Genomic DNA, 21,272 nt, shown 5'->3' on the forward strand with positions numbered 1-21,272 from the left:
TGTGTGAGCTCGGCAACAACTGTGTGTGTGTACACTGTGTATGTGTACACTGTGTGTGTACACTCTGTGTGTGTACACTGTGTGTGTACAGTCTATATATATACTGTGTGTGTACACTGTGTGTGTACACAGTGTTTGTGTACACTGTGTGTACACTTTGTGTGTACACTGTGTGTGTACACTGTGTGTACAGTGTATATACCCTGTGTGTGCACAGTGTATATACACTGTGTGTGTGTACACCTCGTGTGTGTACACTGTGTGTGTGTGTACACTGTGTGTGTACACTGTCTGTGTACAGTGTATATGTACACTGTGTGTGTGTACACTGTGTGTGTACACTGTGTGTGTACAGTGTATATACACTGTGTGTGTATGTACACTGTGTGTACAGTGTATATACGCTGTGTGTGTACACTGTGTGTACAGTGTATATATACTGTGTATGTGTACACTGTGTGTGCACACTGTGTGTGTGTGTACACACTGTGTTTGTGTACACTGTGTGTACACTTTGTGTGTACTCTGTGTGTGTACACTGTGTGTGTATGCACTGTGTGTGTGTGTACACTGTGTGTTTGTACAGTGTGTGTGTACACTGTGTGTGTACACTGTGTGTGTGTACACTGCGTGTATATGCACTGTGTGTATGCACTGTGTACACTGTGTGTGTGTACACTGTGTGTGTGTACAGTGTATATACACTGTGTGTACAGTGTATATACACTGTGTGTACAGTGTATATACACTGTGTGTACAGTGTATATATACTGTGTGTGTGCACACTGTGTGTGTGTACACTGTGTGTGTGTACACTGTGTGTACAGTGTATATACACTGTGTCTGTGTGTACACTGTGTGTGCACACTGTGTCCACACTGTGTGTGTACACTTTATGTGTACAGTGTATATACACTGTGTGTGCACAGTGTATATACACTGTGTGTGTGTACACTGTGTGTGTACACAGTCTGTGTACACTGTGTGTACAGTGTGTGTGTACACTGTGTGTATGCACTGTGTGTGTGTACACTGTGTGTGTACACTGTGTGTGCACACTGTGTGTGTACACTGTGTGCGTACACTGTGTGTGTACAGTGTATATACACTGTGTGTACAGTGTATATACTGTGTGTGTGTACACTGTGTGTGTACACTGTGTGTGCACACTGTGTGTGTGTACACAGTGTTTGTGTACACTGTGTGTGTACACTGTGTGTGTACAGTGTATATACACTGTGTGTCTGTGTGTACACTGTGTGTGCACACTGTGTGTGTGTGTACACTGTGTGTGTGCACAGTGTATATGTACACTGTGTGTGTGTACACTGTGTGTGTGTACACTGTGTGTGTACACTGCGTGTGTACACTGTGTACAGTGTATATACACTGTGTATGTGTACACTGTGTGTACAGTGTATATACTGTGTGTGTGTGTACACTGTGTGTGTACACTGTGTGTGTGTACACTGTGCGTGTGTGTACACAGTGTTTGTGTACACTGTGTGTGTACACTTTGTGTGTACACTTTGTGTGCACAGTGTATATACACTGTGTATGTGTACACTGTGTGTGTGTACAGTGGTTCTTTCGGTAAAGTCAGGTAAATTAAAAAAAAACATGTTTCATTAAAGAAAAAATCTTAAATGAAATGACAATTTAAATATTAAAAATAAACACATTTTTTCTTTGTTATTGTTTTCTATTTACATGACTTTAATCAGAAAGGTTGTATTCGCCATGAAAGTTTGCACAGACAAGGAATTTACATTCAACATATAGGAATCTTAAATAAGTGGTAAGATACAATCTGAAAATGCAAAAAATACAAATAGAGTAACAGTGTAAATATGGCAGGTGTCATTTTGTAGATAAAATGTTAAAGTCAGTATAAGCCCTTGGCCTTGTTGAAGAGGCTAGCAGCAGATGTAGCTGGAAGAGAGAAGTGTCCAGGGTGGGAGGAATCGGCCACAAATCGTCCTCGCTCGCCTCATGCTCCTCGAGGTGTGCAGGTCCTCGAGGGATGGTAGATTGTGTGGTGCCACCGCAGCGGAGCAGCTCGGTCAGCGCTACCCCCTCCACGCACCCCCCCCCCCTCCACGAACGCATGCCCCACTAAACACTCGCATGCACCCTCGTAGGGTCTCGAGGGATCACCTGGTACAATGGGTTTTCACCTGGGGACCCCACTAGCAGGGACGTTCCACGGTTTCCCCGGACCAGGAAATTGGCTGAGCCCCCCAGACCGGATTACATGGCGGCCCCCCCCAAAAAAGGGGGCGTAGAGCTTAACAAGCCGGCCGCGATGAAGCATTCACAACACGGGGGGCGGGGGGGGGGGATGGAAACTTCAGCCAGTACCCAGTGGCAGGGTAAACAGTGGGGTCGGAGGGAAAGGCCCCTAGGCAGATAAGAGTTGGCTTAAGTGGGAGGGAGTGAGGGGATTACCGATGAATCACCGGCGAAGAACGCAGGCACAGAGACAATGGGAAGGAGGGGGGGGGATGACACGACCCCCCCCCCCCCCCCCCCAACGGCCAGAGCGCTCAAAACGGCCGCAAAGAGGATTCGATTGCATGCTCATAATGACGTCATATGACCCGGGGGTTAACGGGCGTTGGGGGCATAAGGGGAGCAGGAGGCGGAATTGGGTCAGAGTCCTTCTGGAGCGACGGGAGTGTGGATGATACGCTGCAGTCTGCTCTTGTCCTTGGCAGTGGCAACAGTGTACCAGACGGTTACGGAGGAGGTGAGGATGGATTCAATGATTTCTGTATAGAAGTGCACCATCATTGTCTTTGGCAGGTTGAATTTTTTCAGCTGCCGTAGGAAGTACATCCTCTGTTGAGCTCTCTTGGTGAAGGAGCTGATGTTCAGTTCACACTTGAGGTCCTGGGAGAGAATAGTGCCCAGGAAGCGGAAGGACTCCACAGTTTTGATTGGGGAGTCGCACAGGGTGATGGGGGTGAGTGGGGCTGTATTCTTCCTGAAGTCCTCAAGCATCTCAACTGTCTTTAGAGCATTTAGTTCTAAGTTGTTCTGCTACACCAGGTCACCAGGTTGTCAGCTTCCCACCTATAGTCAGACTCATCCCCACCAGAGATCAGCCCAATGAGGGTGGTGTCGTCCACAAACTTCAAGAGTTTGACGGACAGATGATTGGAGGTGCAGCTGTTGGTGTACAGGGAGAAGAGCAGTGGGGAAAGGACGCAGCACTGAGGAGTTCTGGTGCTGATGGACCTGGATTCAGAGACTTGTGTTCCCAGCTTAACGCACTGCTTCCTGTCAGACAGGAAGTCTGTGATCCACCCGCAGGTGGAGTAGGGCACGTTCAGCTGGAAGAGCTTGTCCTGAAGTAGGGCAGCAGGGATGATGGTGTTGAAGGCAGAGCTGAAGTCCACAAACAGGATCCTGGCATAGGATGCTGGGGAGTCCAGATGCTGTAGGGTGAAGTGGAGGGCCATGTTAACTGCGTCGTCTACAGACCTGTTGGCTCTGTAGGCAAACTGAAGGGGGTCCAGGAGAGGGTCTGTGATGGCTTTGAGGTGTGCCAGGACCAGGCGCTCAAAAGACTTCATTACCACAGAGGTAAGGGCGACCGGTCTATAATCATTTAGTCCTGTTGGCCTTAGCTTTTTGGGCACAGGGATGATGGTGGAGGACTTGAGACAGGCTGGTACATGGCATGTCTCCAGGGAGGTGTTAAAGATGTTGGTGAACACTGGAGACAGCTGGTCAGCGCAGTGCCTGAGGGTGGCTGGAGAGACAGAGTCCGGCCCAGCTGCTTTGCGTGGGTTCTGCCTCTTGAAAAGTCTATTAACTTCTCCCTCCGGAAAGAAGAGAGTCGTCTCTGTAGTAGGGGTGGGGGATGGGGCCTCTTGGGTGGGAAGGGGTAGTTCAGGACAGTCCAATTGTCTTTCAAATCTGCAGTAGAACTCGTTCATGTCGTTGGCCAGGTGGGAGTCGTTAGTGGTGTGGGGGGCTCTGGGCTTATAGTTGGTGATCTGCCTGAGCCCTCTCCAGACAGAAGCAGAGTCGTTAGCAGAGAACTGGTGTTTAAGTCTCTCTGAGTACAGTCGTTTAGCCTCTCTCACCGCCTTGCTAAACCTGTTCTTCGACTCCTTGAATCTGTCTCTATCACCACTCCTAAACGCTTCCTCCTCCAACCTCAACCTTCTGAGCTTTGCTTAGAACCAGGGCTTGTTGTTGTTGAAGTTCACCCTGGTACGTGTTGGAATACAGCAGTCCTCACAGAAGCTGATGTACGACGTAACAGCCTCTGTGAGTTCATCCAGACTATTGGTAGCAGTCGTGAACATATCCAAGTCAGTACAGTCCAAGCATGCCCGCAAATCCTCCACAGCCTCACTGGTCCACTTTTTAGATGTACTCACAGCAGGTTTACAGAGCTTTAGTTTCTGCCTATATGCAGAAATCAGGTGGACCATGGCATGGTCAGAGTGTCCCAGTGCTGCTCGGGGGACGGCGTGGTAGGCTCTACTGACTGTAGTGTAGCATTGATCCAGAGTTTTCCCTTCTCTGGTAGGGCATTTCATGAATTGTATGTATTTGGGGAGTTCGTGGCTGAGATTACCTTTGTTAAAGTCGCCAAGTACGATCACCAGCGCATCTGGATTTGCTCGCTCCACACTCAGAATCTGGTCGGTGAGCATGCGTTGGGCCGAACGTTTGTGTTGTGTTATGGTCGAAACGTCGTGAGAATTTTTATTGTTTTATATATATATTTTATTCTTGTATTTCCCTTCAACGTGCCTTTACCGAAATAACTAAGAATATGAATTACTGCAGTCACGAAAGCTTAAAATCAAAAATTTAGACTGGGCGTGTCGGTACGGACCAGCAGGACAGGTCTAACCCTATCTCGCTACTGCCTGATACCTAATCGACCTGTCTGCCCTCTATTTTCTCTCCGAATTTCGTCCCTTTGTCTTACCCCCCTCTCTCTCTCGTACTTACGGTCCGACCTCGCAGCGACGGGGGTCGCGGATAGATGATGCTGTAAACAGAATCTGGCTGTTCTCTGCCCCGTCCCACGGACGTGCGAGTAACAGTCAGGTGACGGCTCCTCGATCCCTCCCTCCTGTTGATCTCCAGTCAAATAAAAAAAGATAGCCTCGTGCTTCCCCAAAGCGTCCCCTTTTTGTGCTCCTTTCAAAGCCCTCGCGCCGCCCGTCCGCGGTGCATCACGGGTCGGGCCGTTAATCCGCGGTGCATCGTGGGTAGGGCCGTTAATCCGCAGTGCATCACGGGTGGCGACGCTAACCCGCGGTGCACCATGGGTAGAGACGCTTAACCCGCGCTGCCCCGCTCCCCACCTGTGTACAGTGTACACACACACAGTGTACAAACACACACAGTGTACAAACACACACAGTGTACACACACACACAGTGTACAAACACACACAGTGTACACACACACAGTGTACACACACACACTGTACACACACACAGTGTACACACACACAGTGTACACACACACACACAGTTGTTGCTGAGCTCACACACACCCAAGGGGCCTCTGATCAAGGGAGGGAGCAAGGGAAAATGAATCTAAATCAACTTAAACTCCAACCCTGCTCTGTGACGTCACCACTCAGCATTACCTCATCGACGTGAAACGCCAGCGGGAGGTGTACCTTGCTTGTGACGTCATGTCACCAAGGTATTCACCCCACCCTGTCCACCGCGGCCTTGAGCGTGACGTCACCTCTGCCTGAGTCACTTCCCTTATCTGTTCAAGTAGAATCCTTATTTGGGCAAAGCTACTCCCGGTGACTGGCGGCTCATTAACATAATATATTCATGAGAGCCGTCGCGAGATTATTGTGGCGAGTTCGGCACCTACGCCCATCCCTCGACGTATGGGCCAGGCTCATTAACATAATTTATTTAAGTTATAGAGTCGCTCATTGTGGGAGGGGAGTATTTTGTACCCCGCAAGTGACGTCATGTCAACTCCTGCTGCCGCGTGACGTCACGAAGTAACAGGAAGCTGCTGCTCCGCTGTGCACTGAAATCCGAGGTGAGAAATTCTCGTCGCGGTTGTGGTGGTGGTTGTGGTGGTGGTGGTGGTTGTTGTGGTGGTGGTTGTTGTTTATCGAGGTAGAGCCAGGCTCTCTCTCTCTCTTAAGGATGTCGATTGAGTAGGAGCGAGCATGGAAGCGATGTCCAGGTTGAAACTTTACAGCGCGGGGCCTAGCCACGCGGGGCCTTGCCTCCTGCCCTCGCCTGATCGCGTTTGCTTCAATTCTCTCGCTTAAGTTTAATTTGTCTTCATTCGGCTCGCAACTTTGTCACTTTGTTTTACTTGTTGTGGTGGTTGTTGTGGTGGTGGTTGTGGCGGTTGTGGTGGTGGTTGTTGTGGTTGTATTGGTGGTGGTGGTTGTTGTGGTGGTGGTTGTTGTGGTTGTATTGGTGGTTGTGGTGGTTGTGGTTGTTGTGGCGGTTGCTGTGGTGGTTGCTGTAGTGGTTGCTGTGGTGTTGTGGTGGTGGTCGTTGTGGTAGTGGTTGATGCGGTTGTAGTGGTGGTTGTTGTGGTGGTGGTTTTTGTGGTTGTGGTTGCTGTGGTGGTGGTTGTGGTAATGGTTGTGGTGGTGGTTGTGGTGGTTGTTGTGTTGGTTGTGGTGGTAGTTGTTGTGGTGGTTGTTGTGGTGGTGGTTGTGGTGGTGGTTGTTGTGGTGGTTGTTGTGGTGGTGGTTGTTGTGGTTGTATTGGTGGTGGTGGTTGTTGTGGTTGTATTGGTGGTGGTTGTGGTGGATGTGGTTGTTGTGGTGGTTGTTGTGGCGGTTGCTGTGGTGGTTGCTGTGGTGTTGGTTGTGGTGGTGGTTGTGGTAGTGGTTGATGCGGTTGTAGTGGTGGTTGTTGTGTTGGTTGTGGTGGTAGTTGTTGTGGTGGTTGTTGTAGTGGTGGTTGTGGTGGTTGTTGTGGTGGTTGTTGTGGTGGTGGTTGTTGCGGTAGTTGTTGCGGTGGTGGTTGTAGCGGTGGTGGTTGTGGTGGTGGTTGTGGTGGTGGTTGTGGTGGTGGTTGTTGCGGTGGTTGTTGTGTTGGTTGTGGTTGTAGTGGTGGTTGTGGTGGTGGTTGTAGTGGTGGTTGTTGTGGTGGTGGTGGTTGTTGTTTACCGAGGTATAGCCTCGCTCTCTCTCGTAGGATGTCAATTGAGTAGCAGCAAGCATGGAAGCGATGTCCAGGTTGGAACTTTACAACGTGGGGCCTAGCCACGCGGAGCCTTGCCTCCTGCCCTCGCCTGATCGCGGTTGTTTCAACTCTCTCACTTAAGTTTAATTTGTCTTCACTCGGCTCGCCACTTTGTCACTTTGTTTTACTTTTAAATATTGACGCAGTTTTTATTTCATTCTTTTTTACCAGGCCAAGCCCGCTTGAGCTGCTGTACCGCTTTTGTTTTCAGAAGCGACCTGCCCACAACACAAGGTGAGGCTCGTCAACAGCGTGGCGGTGTTCACTCTAGACGCGTGGCGGTGTTCACTCTGGGCGCGTGGCAGTGTTCACTCTGGACGCGTGGCGGTGTTCACTCTAGACGCGTGGCAGTGTTCACTCTGGACGCGTGGAGGTGTTCACTCTAGACGTGTGGTGGTGTTCACTCTAGACGCATGGCGGTGTTCACTCTGGACGCGTGGAGGTGTTCACTCTAGATGCGTGGCGGTGTTCAATCTAGACGCATGGCGGTGTTGACTCTAGACGTGTGGCGGTGTTCACTCTAGACGCGTCGTGGTGTTCACTCTCTGCATGTGGAGTGGGGACAACCGGCGGATCCGGAGGGAAATCCATGCGACCACAGGGAGAGAGAGAAAGACACGCAAACTCCAAATATACAGCAGGCGTCAGGGTCAGGATCTAACCCATGACTTCCTGTATGCCAGGAGAGGTAGTTAACATCTCACCGCATGGAGAAAGAGACACGCAGCCTCGGCGATGTTGATTGATCTTCAATTAATTACTTGGTGGAGTAAGGAAGCATTAATACTGAGCAGATCAAGGTGGCCAGGCATGCATCTGGACACACCACCAACTGTTTACCATGCCAGTGTGTGACAGGGTCAAGTTTGTATTTGCAGTCAAGTCTATTAACTCTATTGAGCACGGAGGTTATATCAAAACGGTAGTTTATTTTAGTTTTTCTCTGGAACTCTTTGTAAGAATGGAGTCAGGAAGTTATCACAGCACACGTGCAGCTGAAGTCGGAACTGTTCGTCCCAGCATTCAAGGACATCTGTGCCTGGCTTCACACCTCTAAGTTGCGATTGAACGTTAATTTATGCATTTCTGCATAACACAAATAGTATTATTTTCCACACCCTTTGCTATGTCAGCTGAATTTATCTTTCATAAATATTCCTTTTGAATCCAGACAGCCGAAATTGTGTGCTCGGAGTTTTGGGTTAACATTCATTTTGAAGATACGAGTGCTTCCAGCACGTTTATGACCATTTGCCCTCTCATTGTGTGCCATAACAGCCCGTGTGATGAATTTTGGACACGTTTTCACTATATGATGAATATATGAATAAGTATAGACGTGTAAGTCATGTGTTACTATGTGTATGCATTCCTCTGTGCATCAATACTGACGTGTAGATGGTGTGGATATTCTTTTTTTCTGTCTGCAGCTGACGCTTCCTCTGCAGAATTTGTCTGATGGAGCAAAGGCACTCGGCGCGGCTCGATGCAAAAAGGCAACAATGCGACCGGCATGCAAACAGCACGGATAGTACTGGAAATTTGACAGGGCACCAGAGAACTCACACAGGAGAGAAACCCTTCAAGTGCAGTGTGTGTGGGAAGGCGTTTGCACGGTCACCACATCTTCAAAGACACCAGAGAACACACACGGGAGAGAAACCCTTCAAGTGCAGTGTGTGTGGGAAGGCGTTTGCACAGTCATCAAATCTTCAAGTACACCAGAGAACACACACGGGAGAGAAACCCTTCAAGTGCAGTGTGTGTGAGAAGGCGTTTTCAGATTCATCTACTCTTGTAGCACACCAGAGAATACACACAGGAGAGAAACCCTGCAAGTGCAGTGTGTGTGGGAAGACGTTTGCGCAGTCACCAAATCTTCAAAGACACCAGAGAACACACACGGGAGAGAAGCCCTTCAAGTGCAGTGTGTGTGGGAAGGCGTTTTCAGATTCATCTACCCTTGTAACACACCAGAGAATACACACAGGAGAGAAACCCTGCAAGTGCAGTGTTTGTGGGAAGACGTTTGCACAGTCACCACATCTTCAAAGACACCAGAGAACACACACAGGAGAGAAACCGTTCAAGTGCAGTGTGTGTGGGAAGGCGTTTGCACAGTCATCAAATCTTCAAGTACACCAGAGAACACACACGGGAGAGACACCCTTCAAGTGCAGTGTGTGTGGGAAGGCGTTTGCACAGTCATCACATCTTCAAGTACACCAAAGAACACACAAGCATCGGAAGATCCACAAGGAGTGGAGTCTGAAATCAGCTTGTGAAAGTCAAAGTGCCGCAATGAGCCCATCCCTCATGAAACAAGAACCGGAAGAAAATCCCAGCTTGGACACTTTTAAAGGTATCAAGGTGAAATATGAAGAGGTGAAGGTGAAATGTGAAGAAGTGATGGTGAAGAGTGAAGAATTGAGGGTAAAATGTGAAGAAGTGGTGGTGAAGAGCAAAGAAGTGAAGGTGAAATGTGAAGATGAAGATTCAACTCCAAAATGGGACCTTCACATAGATGGAGGCAACGTAAAGCAGGAGGAGAATTCTGGCTGCGAGGCAGAGCGAGGCAACTCCCAGCAGTTTGTGGAAGTGGAGGTGTGGGTGGACTTCCTCCATGACAAAACAAAGTCAAATGGAGACCCGGTAGATGTGTAAGGCAGAGATGATGTCGCTCCAATAGATGCACCTTTGTCACAGGCCTTTAATGACAAGAATGAAGTTTAACACTCAATTCCTAGGTTCAACCTGAAGGGTAAGAGCGGCCAGTCTTTGTGGACCTGTGGGTTGGGTAGATCTCTAACCAGGAGCGAGAGCCAATAAGCTCCCAAGCATTGACTATGTTATCATAATTTCAATTATATGGTGCTTGCTTCATCGCCTTGGCAATTCGGAGTTTTGTGTCGTATCTCGTTTCAAACACTTGAAGAGCATCCCCAAGTAGCAGCTGCCCCTGTGTGGCACAAGGTAGTGGCCCTGAACCGGCCTGCATGTGGACTAGAGCCTGTCAGTAGGGGGTGATGGTTGATGTGGCATCTCAGTTGTTTTGTTTGTAGGTAATGTTTAGAATTTGATACATTTTGACCCAGACGCCAGCAAGCAATGGCAAACTCGTTTTGAATGGCGCAATATTTTGTTGTACATACACTGTTAAGCAGATGGTGCATATTTTTTTAAAATAGCTTCTTGTGAGTACGATGTAAACTGATGCAGTATATTTCAGTGCAGTAATTCAATTTTGTTAATATACCTGTCAATTTCGATTTAAAGCTTTCGTGACTGCAAGGATTCATCTTCTTTGGTTCTTTCGGTAAAGTCACGTAGAATGAGAATAAAATAATAAAATAACACAATAAAATTCTGAAGACGTTTCGGCCACAATGCAAGCGGCCGTCTTCAGGTGAAAGGTACAGACTTGAAACACGGTAGAACGAACTCCTCTGCCGTGGCAGATCACTGTTATAATTCAGTGGGTTCACATGACATTGACTTCTCCAAGACAGAGGTTCTTTGCAAACCAACCGGCTATCATGAGCGATTCGTTCATGAGGCCATCCACATATACAAAGAGACAATTTCAACCGAGAAGATGGATTCTGGCTTAGTAACCATTGGAAAGATGTTTTAAACCATTTCGGTTCTTAATTAATTGTATTTTACGAGGACCTTCAGACCGCAGCTCTTTCGCTGGCACTGACTCTTAATACCTCTCACACCACGGTTAATGGTATGGTTTATAACATGGAGTATAACAGCGCCTCGCAGCTGTTTCTCCCCTCCTTCCTCCTCCGCTCCAACCATGGATGGACTCGTCCGTCTGAACGTAGCTGTCCGTGGTGCTGAAGTGGAAGGTAAGAATCCACCCGTTTTTTCACCATATAACATTGTGATATAACATTGAGGTAGTTTATAGTTTCGTTTTTATTGGTTTACTATGTGATATTCATTATATAGTGTAGTGTATACCCAGTTAATGTTAATAGCTCGGCTTATTGAAGAATGTATTGAGTGATATAATATTGAGGTAGTTTATATTTTAGTTTTTATTGGTTTACTATATGATATATAGTGTAGTGTATACCCAGTTAATGTTAATAGCTCAGCTTATTGAAGACTATATTGAGTACATTTATTATATTGACGTGATTTAGAATTAGGTTTTTCACATCGCTTTACTGCATGACAGTTGAGTTGTTGCAACCCCCTTTGGCGTCCATGTATGAGGTGCCTCTGTCTATTTCTGTGACCAGTCACAAGCTAATCCCTTAGCTATTTCAATGCTAAATTACTAGTTGCCTCTGTGGATGTGTAGGTTTTGACTTTAACATAGCCATTCCTGTGACCAGTCACAAGCTAATCCCTCAGCTATTTGATATGTAAACCCCTTTGTCAAGGCGCCTCACTTCTCCAAACCAGTTTAAAAGTCGCTACGAATCTTAACATCCTTCATTGAAGCTCTGTCGTCCCGACAGGTCTGTACCTTTCACCTGAAGACAGCCGCTTGCGTTGTGGCCGAAACGTCGTGAGAATTTTATTGTGTCAATTTATTATTTTATTCTCATTCTACGTGACCTTACCGAAAGAACCAAAGAAGATGAATGCTTGCAGTCACGAAAGCTTTAAATCGAAATTTAAGACTCTATACCATAGAGCCCAATGCATTTCCGACCAGGAACACATTACCAGTGAACTCAAGCACGTACACCAGGCTCTCAGAGCTAATGGTTACTCCGACTACACAATCGGCAAAGCAATCACTCCAGTCAGGAAGAAGGATCCTCTTGTGGAGCCACTCAAAACCATCACCTTACCCTACATTGCAGGGGTCACTAAAAAGATCTCCAAAATCCTGAATAAACACAAGATCCAGGTCCGATTCAACACAGTACATAAAATCCGTGATCTGGTTCCATCTGTAAAAGATGCTGTTCCAGACATACAGTACTCGGGCGTTTATAAACTAAAGTGCCTCTGTGGTAGTAGCTACATTGGAGAAACCAAACGACATATCTCGGACCGCATCCGCGAGCATAAAGCAGACTTGAAACACGGTAGAACGATCTCCTCTGCCGTGGCAGATCACTGTTATAATTCAGTGGGCTCACATGACATTGACTTCTCCAAGACGGAGGTTCTTTGCAAACCAACTGGCTACCATGAGAGATTTGTTCATGAGGCCATCCACATAGACAAACACAGAGACAATTTCAACCGAGAAGATGGATTCTGGCTTAGTAACCATTGGAAATATGTTTTAAACCATTTCGGTTCTTAATTAATTGTATTTAACGATGACTTTCAGACCGCAGCTCTTTCGCTGGCACTGACTCTTAATACCTCTCAGACCACGGTTAATGGTATGGTTTATAACATGGAGTATAACAGCGCCTCGCAGCTGTTTCTCCCCTCCTTCCTCCTCCGCTCCAACCATGGATGGACTCGTCCGTCTGAACGTAGCTGTCCGTGGTGCTGAAGTGGAAGGTAAGAATCCACCCGTTTTTTCACCATATAACATTGTGATATAACATTGAGGTATATTCTTAGTTTTTTCGGTAAAGTCACGTTGAAGAGAAACAACAAAATAACAAAATATATATAAAACAATAAAAAAAAAATTCTCACGACGTTTCGACCATAACTCAAACGGTCATCATCAGGTGTGTTGGTTTGCATAAATTTATTTTGAAAAGGCATATTTATTTATATATATAAAAATAACGTTTGCGTCACGCGCAACGATGGCAGTTTGCCAGGACTAGTCCATCTATTTTTTGAAAAGTGGAGGGGGGAGACGAAATTTGTTTTTATGTATGCTGTCTGAAAGGCACTGTAAGCGTGAACAATCAATCAAGAACTGAAATGATTTATCAAATCTTTCCAATGATTGCTAAGATAGAATCCATCTTCTCGGTTGAAATTGTCTCTGTGTTTGTATATGTGGATAGCCTCATGAACGAATCTCTCATGGAAGCCAGATGGCTTACAAAGAACCTCCGTCTTGGAAAAGTCAATGGCATGTGAGCCTACTGAATTAGAACAATGATCTGCTACGGCCGAGGTGTTGGTCCTACCGTGTTTAAGGTCTGCTTTATGTTCACGAATGCGGTCCGAGATATGGCGTTTGGTTTCTCCAATGTAACTACTACCACAGAGGCAACTTAGTTTGTAGACACCAGGGTATTGTATCTCGGACCGCATTCGTGAACATAAAGCAGACCTTAAACACGGTAGGACCAACACCTCGGCCGTAGCAGATCATTGTTCTAATTCAGTAGGCTCACATGCCATTGACTTTTCCAAGACGGAGGTTCTTTGTAAGCCATCTGGCTTCCATGAGAGATTCGTTCATGAGGCTATCCACATATACAAACACAGAGACAATTTCAACCGAGAAGATGGATTCTATCTTAGCAATCATTGGAAAGATTTGATAAATCATTTCAGTTCTTGATTGATTGTTCACGCTTACAGTGCCTTTCAGACAGCATACATAAAAACAAATTTCGTCTCCCCCCTCCACTTTTCAAAAAATAGATGGACTAGTCCTGGCAAACTGCCATCGTTGCGCGTGACGCAAACGTTATTTTTATATATATAAATAAATATGCCGTTTTCAAAATAAATTTATGCAAACCGACACACCTGATGATGACCGTTTGAGTTATGGTCGAAACGTCGTGAGAATTTTTTTTTATTGTTTTATATATATTTTGTTATTTTGTTGTTTCTCTTCAACGTGACTTTACCGAAAAAACTAAGAATATGAATTACTGCAGTCACGAAAGCTTTAAATCAAAACATTGAGGTAGTTTATATTTTAGTTTTTTATTGGTTTACTATATGGTATTCATTATATAGTGTAGTGTATAACCAGTTAATGTTAATAGCTCAGCTTATTGAAGAATATTTTGAGTGCATTTATTATATTGATGTAATTTAGAATTAGGTTTTTAACATCGCTTTACTGTATGACAGCTGACTTGTTGCAACCCCCTTTGGCGTCCATGTACGAGGTGCCTCTGTGGATGTGTAGGCTTTGACTTTAACATCTATTTTTGTGACCAGTCACAAGCTAATCCCTTAGCTATTTCAATGCTAAATTACTAGTTGCCTCTGTGGATGTGTAGGTTTTAACTTTAACATAGCCATTTCTGTGACCAGTCACAAGCTAATCCCTCAGCTATTTGATATGTAAACCCCTTTGTCAAGGTGCCTCACTTCTCCCAACCAGCTTAAAAGTCGCTACGAATCTTAACAGCATTCATTGAAGCTCTGTGGATGTGTAGGCCTTTACTTTAACATCTATTTCTATGACCAGTCACAAGCTAATCCCTTAGCTATTTCAATGCTAAATTACTAGTTGCCTCTGTGGATGTGTAGGTTTTGACTTTAACATAGCTATTCCTGTGACCAGTCACAAGCTAATCCCTCAGCTCTTTGATATGTAAACCCTTTTGTCAAGGCGCCTCACTTCTCCAAACCAGCTTAAAAGTCGCTACGAATCTTAACATCCTTCATTGAAGCTCTGTCGTCCCGAAAGTTCTGTACCTTTCACCTGAAGACGGCCGCTTGCGTTGTGGCCGAAACGTCGTGACAATTTTATTGTGTTATTTTATTTTATTCTCATTCTACATGACTTTACCGAAAGAACCAAACAAGATACCTGTCAATAATTTAGAATGTCTACTTGTCTGATTGTGTGCATACATGTAACATTTTGTCTATGAGGGTCAAACATTGAATAAGTGATGTTAGGACAAAGTGTGTGTTTTGGAAGTAACCTGTACAGATAACTCAGGTGAGACTCATTGTTCTTGTGATACAGGTCAAAGGGTATTTTTTTGTTTTCAGGAAGCATCTCCCTCTGCAACAACTCAATCTCTTTGAAATAGGGAGCACACTCGGATCATTCATCAGTTACAAAGCATACCACTCAAAAGTTACACGTAGAGCAGAATTATTCTCTACAACACCAATTATAATTTTGTATTACGTGTTGACGTAGGTTTTGTCGAATTAGGACGAGAAATGTCCCTTGCTGATTAACGTCTGGATGTTCACAACCATGGGTTGAAGCAAGCCTAACCACCTGCGGCGCCCCTCACAACCGGGTAACGACGGGAAGCACCCGGCGTTACCCGGGCGAAAAAGACACACATCGACCCACACACACAAACACATCGACTTACACACACAGACATCCACTTTATACACACACGTGGAGTTACACACAATTCGACATACACACATACAGCGACTCACACACATATGTAGACTCTCACACACACATGGACCTAAGCACACATAGATTTACACACATCGACTAAGAGACACACATGGACTTACACACAACATGGACCCACGCACACACATTGACGTATACACACACATGGACTCACACCGGGGTTTCGGAGTACCCGAAGGGCTGGGGTCTCTCTCGCTGGAGCCGCCCTCCATGGTTTAAATCTGCGGACGTTGACCACCGTCTCTCGGCCCCTCTCCCCGCGTTGGATCAGCACCGTCCAGGGGGGGATCTGCCGCACCATGGTCCAGGATCCACGCCAGTAGGTGGTCAGCTTCCCCACCTGTCCAGCCCCTACGCGCGGGGTGTGCAGCCGCACCTTAGAGCCCGCTGAGTAGAAGGGGGGCTCCACACCGGGCCGGGCGCCCTGCTCTTGCCGCTGATGTGCAGCCTCCGCCTGTTGGTAAGCCCGGCCACGGGCCCCTCGCAGGGTCCCCATCAGGTGCTCCATGGGCTGGCTCCCTTGCTCCGGTTGCGGCGGGGGAACGCCGAACAACGGATCTGCTGGTAGGCGAGACTTACGACCAAACATCGTTAGGAACGGGGTCTGTCTCGTAGATGTGTGTACGGTGGTGGCGTAGGCGAACAGGGCATAGGGGAGGTGTTCGTCCCAATCCTGTTGATTGGCGGCCGCCATACATTTGAGCTTCCCGGCTAAGGTCTGGTTCATATGCTCCTCCATACCATTCGCCTAGGGGTGGTATGCCATAGTTTGGTCCTTCTGGATTCCGAACTCGCGGCACAGAGTCTGAAATAGCTCTGCCTCGAACTCACTATCCTGGTCAGTAATGACTCGGTCAGGGATCCCATGTTTAAGTACGTAATGATCCACATGCTCGGGTGACCACAAGGGCCGTTTTATCTGGGATCGCCACCGCCACTGGGTAGCGCGTGAAATACTCCACCGCCACGAGGATGTACCGGTTGCCTCGGTGGGATCGTGGGAATGGCCCCTGTAGGTCGATCCCAACTAGCTGGTTGATGACGCAGAATGGCCTCGGACACCTGATGCTGCGCCGGTTTCTGCCCACACTGCTGACAAGTGCGGCAGCCCTGTACCCAGGTGGCCACGTCTTGTGCCAGTTTGGGCCAGAGATCCTGGCGACACAGGGTCTCCCGAGTGCGCCGTTGCCCATCATGGCCCCCTAGCGGGTGATCATGCACCAACCGTAGCAGCTGGGGCCACACCTGGGCGGGAACACAGATGCACCCCGGCTGCACGGCTTTGGTTAGTTCCCGCACCACTCCGTTCTCTACACACAACCGGGCGTACCAACCACTCCAGGGTCCCTGCAGGGTGACCTTTTCCTCCTTCAGGGCCGCCTCCACCGCCGCCAGGTCCGGGTCCCGCCGCTGGGCCTGTCTCAGCTGCTTGTGATCCAGGCCCGGGAACGCACAGCCGACGTCCTCTTGGATCCGTCCGGGCGGTGCGGAGCGGCCCGTCGGGCCCCGGGGTGTGGGCCCCATGCCCTCTGGGCGGTCCACTGGGTCCCTGGCTCCTTCTGCAGGGTCCTCCATGGCACACACGGCACTTTCAGCGGAGGGGGGTTAGTCTCAGGGCGCTCTAGGGGGACCGTTGCCTGTCGGCAGCGTCCCCCCGTGAAGCACGGGCAGGCCTCCTCCGCCCTCGTCTCGGCGCGCACCGTGGGTCGCCTTGACAAGGCGTCCGCGTTTGCGTGCGTCCGCCCTGCCCTGTACTCGATCTGCAGATTATACTCCTGCAGCTGCGTCAGCCACCGGGCCATCTGCCCCCACGGTTCCTTGAACGTTAGGAGAAACTGCAGAGCATAATGGTCAGTGCACACGTGACATTTCCTGCTGTACAGATACGGCCGGAACTGCTTACACGTGAAAATCACGGCATACAGTTCCTGACGGGTCATGCAATAATTCAGCTCGGCCCTGCTCAGGGTCCGGCTGGCGTATGCGATGACCCGCTCTATCCCATCCTGCACCTGTGACAACACCGCGCCCAGCCCACTGCTGCAGGCGTCAGTGTCCAAAATAAAATCGGTGGAAAAGTCAGGGAAAGCCAGGGTGGGGGGTATGGGCGAGGTGGTCCTCCGTCCACTGATAGGGGTTCTTAGGGGAAGTGAGTTTGGTGAGGGGGCATGCAATCTCGCTGAATCCCTTCACAAATCGACGACAATAAGTGGCTAGCCCCAAAAACGACCTGATCTCCGTCAGATTCCTCAGTCTTGGCCATTCCACTACGGCGCGTACCTTCTCCGGGTCGGTGCGCACCCCTGCCTCGCTGACGCGGTGTCCGAGGTACCCAACCTCGCACTGCGCAATATGACACGCGGCTTGAGCTCGAGATGGGCTTCTCGCAGTCGTTGGAACTGTGGTGCCACGACAGTGAAACCGCTCCGTGGGAGCCGTGCCTGCAGCGGGGGTGCTGCGGCAGAGAAACCACGAGGCTGCCATCGCAGCGCTTCCCCCACCACCCTCCACGTGAACGCACACACGCTCTCATGTAGCGCCTCGTGGGGGGGTCACCTGCCCCTGAGTTTTCACCCGAGGGCCTCCATCGTGGGGGTGCTCCACGGTTTCTTAGGGCCAGGGAATTGGCAGAACCCCCCCCCCCCCAGGCCGAATGGCACTGCGGCGCGGTGGATTAAATTAAAACTGCACGGCCACGGCGAACTACTGAGAACCGCAGTGAGGGAACACCCAGGGCACACGCGGATCGGCAGGCAGGAGGGGGGCGGGGCGGTACAAGAGGATGCCGTGCACTTGGTTAAACAATGGAGGGGAGGGGCCCTCGCCCTTGCACAGCGTGTGGTGCAGCGGGCGTCGGAGAGGGGGATAAATCCGATTGGCCAAGGGCAGGAAATCCGAGGCTCCGGATTGGACGAGAGGCCAGCGGGTTCGCGGCGCATTAGCTTTGAAGTAGGGGGATAAAAAGGGACGAAAATTGAGAAGCGAGCTCTCTTTGTGTTCGGGGTCTGCTGGAGTGAGGGACCAAGGAGTCATTGTCCCCTGCTACTCGAACGTCCGTGAGACGGGTCGCAGAGCAGCCAGGTCCAGTTCCCAGCCAAAGCCACGTGCAGCCTCGCCTCTCCGCGACTACCTACACCTCGAGAGCGGATCGTAAGTACAAAGGAGAGAGGTAATGCCAGGAGGGAATATCCGTTAAGGAGAGTGAGTAGGGAGAGGTCAGGCTAATTGGGTCCTAGGCCGTAGAGAGATAGGTTTGATCTGCCCTGCTGGTCCACACTGACACAGATAGGTTGGCTTCATTTATCGAGGAATAAATCGCCAGTAGACATTAAACCTTGTCGTGTTGTCTCTGCGAATACGGAGATGGGTGCATGGTGTGGTGAGCCTGTGTGTTGTGGTGTCTTGTGTTTTCGCACGAGCGTGTTTTCTGCCCGCGTGGGTGCTCTCGCCACTGCGCGGCTCGTGGTTAGTGTGTACGAGAGGGGCACCGCGGCATATTCGCAAGGTGGTTAGTACAGCCATTTAAATCATGCCACGAGGGGCAGCAGCGAGGGGAGGAGAAGAGACGAGTGGGGGGTCACGGGAGAACGGGGAGACGGGGGCAGCCACCCCAACAATTCATATTCTTGGTTCTTTCGGTAAAGTCACCACGTAGAAGGGAGACAATAAAATAAAAACCGCGACTTTTTTCAAATTTTCTTGCTGTGGTTTTCACACCTGATGATGATTGCTTGTGTTGCATTCGAAACGTCGTGATAATTTTATTTTATATTTTTATTATTTTATTGTTTCCCTATCTACGTGGTGACTTTACCGAAATAACCAAGAATACAGTTGAGATGGTTGTGGACTTCAGGAAGAATACAGCCCCACTCACCCCCATCACCCTGTGCGACTCACCAGTCAAAACTGTGGAGTCCTTCTGCTTCCTGGGCACTTTTCTCTCCCGGGACCACCAGTGGGAACTGAACATCAGCTCCCTCACCAAGAGACCTCAACAGAGGATGTACTTCCTACGGCAGCTGAAGAAATTCAACCTGCCAAAGACAATGATGGTGCACTTCTATACAGAAATCATTGAATCCATCCTCACCTTCTCCATAACCGTCTGGTACACTGCTGCCAAGGACAAGAGCAGACTGTAGCGTATCATCCACACTCCCGTCGCTCCAGAAGGACTCTGACCCAATTCTCCCTCCTGCCCCCCTTATATCCCCAACGCCCGTTAACCCCTGGGTCACGTGACGTCATCCTGAGCATCCAATCGAATCCTCTTTTCCGGCCATTTTGAGCGCTATGGCCGTTGGGGGGGGGGTCGCGTCATCCCCTTCCCATTGTCTCTTTGCCTGCGTTCCTCGCCGGTGACTCATCGATAATCCCCTCGCTCCCTCCCACTTAAGTAAACTTCTTATCTGCCTGGGGGCTTCTCCCTCCCACCTCACTGGTTACCCTGCTGCTGGGTGCTGGCTGAAGGTCCCATCCCCCCCGTGCTGTGAATTCTTCATCGCGGCCGGCCTGTAAAACTCTACGCCCCACTTTTTGGGGGGGGTCACCATGTAATCCGGTCTGGGGGGCTCAGCCAATTTCCTGGTCCGGGGAAACCGTGGAACGTCCCTGCTAGTGGGGTCCTCGGGTGAAAACTGTTGTACCTAGGCCCCTTTTCCATCTTAATATGGACAAGTAATTTTTCGATTCATATAGATACATATTTCTATTGTTTTTTTTTATATTTTACTAATGAATAAAAAACAGTCCGAAGCCCCTCAGCATGGAATGTGGAGGTCACCGACCAAGCCTGAGCAGCGAATTCCTAGGGACTGAGGTAAACACCCGAAGGCCAGGCCAATACCACAGGCTGGAGCTGATTTAAACAACCCACGTCTGAACGTGAAAAGGACTTTGACCAGAAAATTAAGAATAATACTCCCAGAGCAGAAGGTTGGATGGCCAGCCACGGTGAGGCAAGAATAAAGGTATTTTTAGTTCTTTCGGTAAAGTCACGTTAAAGGGAAACAACAGAATAATAAAATATATAAAACAATAAAAATTATCACGACGTTTCGACCGTTTGTGTTATGGTCGAAACGTCGTGAGCATTTTTATTGTTTTATATATTTTATTATTTTGTTGTTTCCCTTCAACGTGACTTTACCGAAAGAACTAAGAATATGAATTACTGCAGTCACGAAAGCTTTAAATCAAAAGAATAAAGGTGTTGTAAATCTCTCAAGGATGCAGACTCAGCTGAACAACACAAGGCTGCGGGGTGACGTAAGCGGCACCGAGGGTCACCAGAAGTTCGCGTTAACATAGTTAAGTCAAAAAGCTCATTTATTCTGCATTGCTATTAAGGTAACGTTAAAGTTCGGGATTCAATGACAAAAGTGGGGTAACATGGTCAATCATCACCCACTCCCATTGGCAACCAGTCAACCATCACCCGTCTATTAATTCAATATGAAATGTTATTTCCATACTTTCATAATTTCGATACAACTTGACCTGAAGCATATGACAATCAGAATCTTCCTAAGTCAAAATGAATGCGCTAACCCAGACAGAAGCGAATAATGAGCAGAGTTGATATAAGGTTGGAGAGGAAAGAAAAAACAAGAGCACAGCGAACTGCTAACGTCAGCAAAAGAGCCTGACAACAACGGCCGGGCAGAGAAAATTAGGGCAAAGGTTGGCGGACACCGTGCCGAGCAAAAATAAGGGCGGGGGCTTGGAATGTCAGCGCATGTCAGCGAAAACACCAGGCTAAGTTGATCAAAATTCACAATACATTATTTCCTACATAACAT

General features: G+C 48.4%; 1 protein-coding gene across 2 annotated transcripts; it reads left to right on the forward strand.

The window, feature by feature from the left end:
* The first annotated feature begins 5,913 nt into the window (after window positions 1-5,913).
* On the forward strand, window positions 5,914-10,508 carry LOC142906852 (uncharacterized). 2 transcript variants are annotated; one of them, XM_076055520.1, is made up of 3 exons: window positions 5,914-6,045; window positions 7,389-7,451; window positions 8,648-10,508. In XM_076055520.1, exon 3 carries the CDS (start codon window positions 8,676-8,678, stop codon window positions 9,879-9,881), a length of 1,206 nt encoding a protein of 401 aa, XP_075911635.1. In that variant the 5' UTR covers window positions 5,914-6,045; window positions 7,389-7,451; window positions 8,648-8,675; the 3' UTR covers window positions 9,882-10,508. The 2 variants fall into 2 exon arrangements, with proteins under 2 accessions (XP_075911635.1, XP_075911636.1); XM_076055521.1 differs by lacking the exon at window positions 7,389-7,451 and having other exon boundaries at window positions 5,937-6,045.
* Window positions 10,509-21,272: the final 10,764 nt, after the last annotated feature.

The sequence above is a fragment of the Petromyzon marinus genome, chromosome 71, assembly GCF_048934315.1.
Source record: "Petromyzon marinus isolate PM22_M1 ecotype Great Lakes invasive population chromosome 71, UKy_Petmar_22M1.pri1.0, whole genome shotgun sequence".
Taxonomy (NCBI): domain Eukaryota; kingdom Metazoa; phylum Chordata; class Hyperoartia; order Petromyzontiformes; family Petromyzontidae; genus Petromyzon; species Petromyzon marinus.